The sequence below is a fragment of the Arachis ipaensis genome, chromosome B10 (genome assembly GCF_000816755.2).
Source record: "Arachis ipaensis cultivar K30076 chromosome B10, Araip1.1, whole genome shotgun sequence".
Classification (NCBI taxonomy): Eukaryota; Viridiplantae; Streptophyta; class Magnoliopsida; order Fabales; family Fabaceae; genus Arachis; species Arachis ipaensis.
The window spans coordinates 119,809,525-119,814,187 of record NC_029794.2 but is presented as its reverse complement, the minus strand read 5'-3'; the positions used below and the strand labels follow the sequence as shown (position 1 = coordinate 119,814,187).

Sequence of the window (4,663 nt, the reverse complement as noted above, 5' to 3'; positions counted from 1 at the left end):
TGTGATTGAAAACAGGGAAGACTTTTCGTAATTCATCTAATTTTTAGTTCAAGAGTACATGCCTTTTTGTAATTGTCTTTACGGTTTTTAACTTTTGAAGGATGATTTGGAAAGGAAGGCAATATCAAACTTGAGAGTGGCAAATGGCAATATTGCTTCCCTCACTATTCACTAGTGATGTCTATTTGTTTTGGGAAGCTTTTTTTTTTCTCTCCTAAAAAATTGTTTAACCCTTTAAATTCAAAATAAAGCAAACAAATTTTTTTCTCTAACCTTTAAAGTCCTTAATTTTTTTTAAGGAAAAAAAAAAAAGACTTGTAGAGCCTTGGAGATTGTCCTTTATAGGGTGATTACTGATTATGCGAATGTTTGGTAAACTTGACATATGAAAGGGGATTGGGAATTGCTCATATATCACTATATCAGCATATCTGTTGTTCTTGCTTTTTACACTGGTCTGATGAGTTTTTAAACCTCCCAATCATGCTCCATCAGATGGATGATGAAGCCTTTGTTCTCTGCATTTTTTTTTCCTTATTATTCAGCTCTCTGCTTGTTACTTGTTAAGCTTGTAGTGTTGCTGAGTTAAGTAAATAGGTCTGTTTGATGAACTCTGCTTCTGGATACACTATTAGCTACTGAGCTGTACAAGATAACAAATCAAGATTGCAAGAATGAATACTGATCTTATGTGTGTATAAAGAAATATTCTGGTTTCCTCAAATTAAGACATCACTATATGCTTTGGTCCACTCAGCTCCTTGATTGTATGAGTAATTTTGTTTGAAAGTTGGGTAGGGACAAAGTCAATAAGATCCGGTCATCAATCAAATTTTATTTTTATTTTTGTCTCTTTCCTGAACTTGATTGGCCTTACATGGTTGTCACTTTCGTACTGAAATTCTCTTAGACTACTCTACCGAGTCTACCCTTTGCACTTCATCAAGCTGAGGTGTCATGTTCAAATGAGTTGCACAATTCTAACTTTAAGTTCTGGTTGGGTTCATTGACATTCCAATTCTGATGTGATTGTATCCTCTATTCTGGCTGTAAAATTTTTAATTTTAGAATTTTACTCTGCATAGTTGTTGTTTGTTGTTATTTTCTTTTTCATTTTTTTATTTATACATTTCAAGTGAAAGTTACCATACCCAAATACACTGACCTACTATGATCTCTACTTGAAATACAGTTCAAAAGGGCTTCATCTTCAGCATTTTTGACATGCCTACAAGCCAACTGATGACCATGCTTGTGTTTCTCATAATACTTGTGCACATAGCCTTGGTGTCCTCGTTGAATCTTCGACCAGGATATTACTCAGAGACATGTCCAGAAGCTGAATTTATAGTCCGAGATGTCATGAAGAGGGCCCTCATGAGGGAGCCGAGAAGTGTTGCCTCTGTCATGCGCTTCCAGTTCCATGATTGTTTTGTCAATGTGTGTTACAACTAATATCAATTCAAAAATAGTGTTGATTAAATACCCCAGATTGATATTTATTTATTTGCATTTTCTGATTTGAGGAATTGAAATTGTGAAGGGGTGTGATGGCTCCATGTTGCTTGATGATACACCAACCATGCTAGGGGAGAAACTGTCCCTGTCAAATATTAATTCACTTAGATCCTATGAAGTTGTTGATGAAATCAAGGAGGCTCTTGAGAAGGCATGTCCTGGTGTTGTTTCTTGCGCTGATATCATAATCATGGCATCAAGAGATGCTGTAGCACTGGTTAGTATGCATCTCTATCTTTCAAGTTTTTCCTTTTCTTTTCCATTGCAAAGCTTATACACACGCACACACCAATGGAAAGTTTCGAATATAGTCAAGTAGAGGAGCTATTCTTCCTCCTATGTGGCTACTATGATTTCTTCTGACAAGGAAACTTGCTAAGCTTATACAATTAGAATATTGATTTGACTTGGATCATATTGATAAGAAATTAAGAATGCTAGATCACCTGAATATGGTTATGTTCTGTTTAAAAAATTAACAGTTTTTGTATTCTTGTTTATCTTAGGTCAGTGCTTTTCTGGTTTTGCATTTTCATACTGAAAATTATATTGACCACGACAAATACAGTCATACACTCTTTGTATTGGATATTATTGTCGCACCAGTAATTTTTTAACAACTTACACGTATTCTTTTTGTTTGTTAATTAAAAAATAATTTGAATACATAATTAATTAATAACAATTGTATTTTATATAAGAGTATTTGTTGTATACATAATATTTATTTTTAAATACTATTCCGACAGTATTATTGAGGTTGGAAAATCCTTTTCCTTACACTTAAGTGACTTTTCCTGTATGAAGTTGTTTAGGTCTTCTCTTTCCTCCTTTGGCTATGTGCACGCATCAATATACGGAATAAATTATTTTTAATAGTTGTCTTTTTATCCATTATTGCATGTCATGAATGTAAAATTGTTCATAACACGCCAAAATAAGGGAAAAGTAATTGTCCCACTTTAGAATATGACGAAGATAATATTTAGTTAGGGTAAAGTACTATTTGAGCCTAATCCTGTTTTGGTCTTTAAAGTTTAAAGTGTTTTATTTAAATCCAAAAAAATTTTATTTAGTTTCAATGTAGTCATGCCGTAAAGTTAACGTTAAATAATTAACGAAACTCAGTTTTCAGATATGGAAAATTTATATAACCAAACTTTTCGGTTGTTGAGGGGAGTTTCTTGCGGTAGAGGTGACGATGACTTTGTTCTCGTTGCCACCAGCGAACTTCCCCACGGAAAGCGAGTTCTCGAAGTATTTTCTATGTGCTTGAACCAAGACCAGTGACTCGTGGTGATGCATCCGTTGCTGATTCTGTGTCTCTGGAGTTTGTACCTTTTATTCACAAAAAGACATTAAGGTCGACTTCACAGTAGGATTACATTGAAGCTAAATGAAATTTTTTTAATTTAAATAGAACACTTTAAACTTTATGGATCAAAACAGGATTAGATCCAAACTTAAAGGACCAATTTAATACTTTACTCTATTTAGTTATTTAGATAAGTGACACTCATTTCAGGACTTGAGGTACACTTTATTTATTGTAAGAGTAACCTTCATTGTCAAATTACAGAACAAAAGCTTCAACTAACTAAGTTCATGTATAAAATATAACTGAGAAAATAAGCTATATTTACGTTTAGATTTATTAAATGAATCAAAGAATATTTCGTTAAATAATATAAAGTTAGATAGATTTCTTTATTATTTCATTATACGCTCATGGTATTTATAGAAAGGTAGCTCAGTAGCTGGATAGCCTTTTGGTTCAATTCTATGTAAATATATTGAGTGATGATTGTACTAAATTTTGTAAGCAACAAAATATTATTGAATGAAGACATTATTAGATTCATTGTTAAGACTTGAGATCATATATCATTCTTAGGTTTTATTCTTCTTCTCATTTTATTTATTTTCTTAACATCTGTTGCAGACCGGAGGACCCGACTGGGAGGTGAGGTTGGGAAGATTGGACAGCCTGACTGCAAGTCAAGAAGATGCAGACAACATCATGCCAAGCCCAAGAGCCAACGCAACCACTCTCATTGACCTTTTTCACAGATTCAACCTCTCTGTCAAGGACCTTGTGGCACTCTCAGGATCACACTCCATCGGCGAAGGTCGATGTTTTTCAATCATGTTTCGGCTCTACAATCAATCGGGAACTGGAAAGCCTGATCCTGCCATCAACCCCATATTCAGGGAAGAACTATACAAGCGATGCCCCCTTGATGTCGATCAGAACACGACTGTGGAACTTGATTCAACACCAAGGTTGTTCGATAATCAATATTTCAAGGACTTGGTTGCTGGGAGGGGGTTCCTCAACTCCGATGAAACACTCTTCACTTTCCCCTTGACGAAAAAGTTTGTGAAATTGTATAGCAAGGGTCAAGATGAGTTCTTTAGAGATTTTGTCGAAGGGATGCTGAAGATGGGTGACTTGCAGTCCGGCCAGCCTGGTGAGATTAGGAGGAACTGCAGGGTGGTTAACTCGGTCGCGGATCACCTGGTGGTTGGGCCGCAAAATAGGATGGAGAGTAACCATAAATCAATATAGCTGATGCTTTTCTTTTTAAAAGAACATTTAAATAAGAGTGAGTGTGAAAAATGCATATGTGAGTGCAGAGTGCAGACTAATGTCTTCACCATATGTGTCAAGCAAATTTTGCAATGGCACAAACTGAAAGGCATAATTGCTGCTTTTAGTATACAATCGAAATATGCTAGTTTTCCGTAATATATTTGTAGCTTCATGCAAGATTTTGAACCTAACAAGTGTCACGACTTCAATGATAGTAACAAAAATCATTAGCATGTATTACAGGAAACTTTATACATTCAGGCTGAAAAGGAGAACAGCCAGTACATGTGGGAACAGCCAGTACATTCAGGCTTTTAAATATTCTCCTTCACCTTGGATATGGAATTTTTAATGGAGGAAGGAGCTGTTCCAATGGAGCTAGAACTAGTTAACCAATTTCATGGGGTCTTACAATCAGTTAAGTTAACAGTAGAGAGAGAGAGAATCGAATTGTATGAAAATTTGATAAAAAAAAAAAAACGTTTATACTACTAATTCTTTTGTACAGATTTTGCAGGCATAAACACCTCTAGGGGATATAACAAGCTATAG

The 4,663-nt window shown here is 34.9% G+C and overlaps 1 protein-coding gene across 3 annotated transcripts in view; it reads left to right on the top strand.

Annotated features, from left to right (window-relative positions):
* Positions 1-4,367, top strand: part of LOC107623541 (peroxidase 17) — a 5,216-nt gene extending 849 nt beyond the window's left edge. The window contains exons 1-4 of one of the 3 annotated variants that reach the window (XM_016325862.2): positions 938-1,049; positions 1,193-1,440; positions 1,544-1,735; positions 3,461-4,367. In XM_016325862.2, the coding sequence (XP_016181348.1) occupies positions 1,225-1,440; positions 1,544-1,735; positions 3,461-4,087 (1,035 nt within the window). In that variant the 5' untranslated portion in view covers positions 938-1,049; positions 1,193-1,224 and the 3' untranslated portion in view covers positions 4,088-4,367. Of the gene's footprint in view, positions 1-937; positions 1,050-1,192; positions 1,441-1,543; positions 1,736-3,460 lie in introns of those variants that run through there. The other 2 variants (XM_016325863.2, XM_016325861.2) reach the window with 2 other exon arrangements.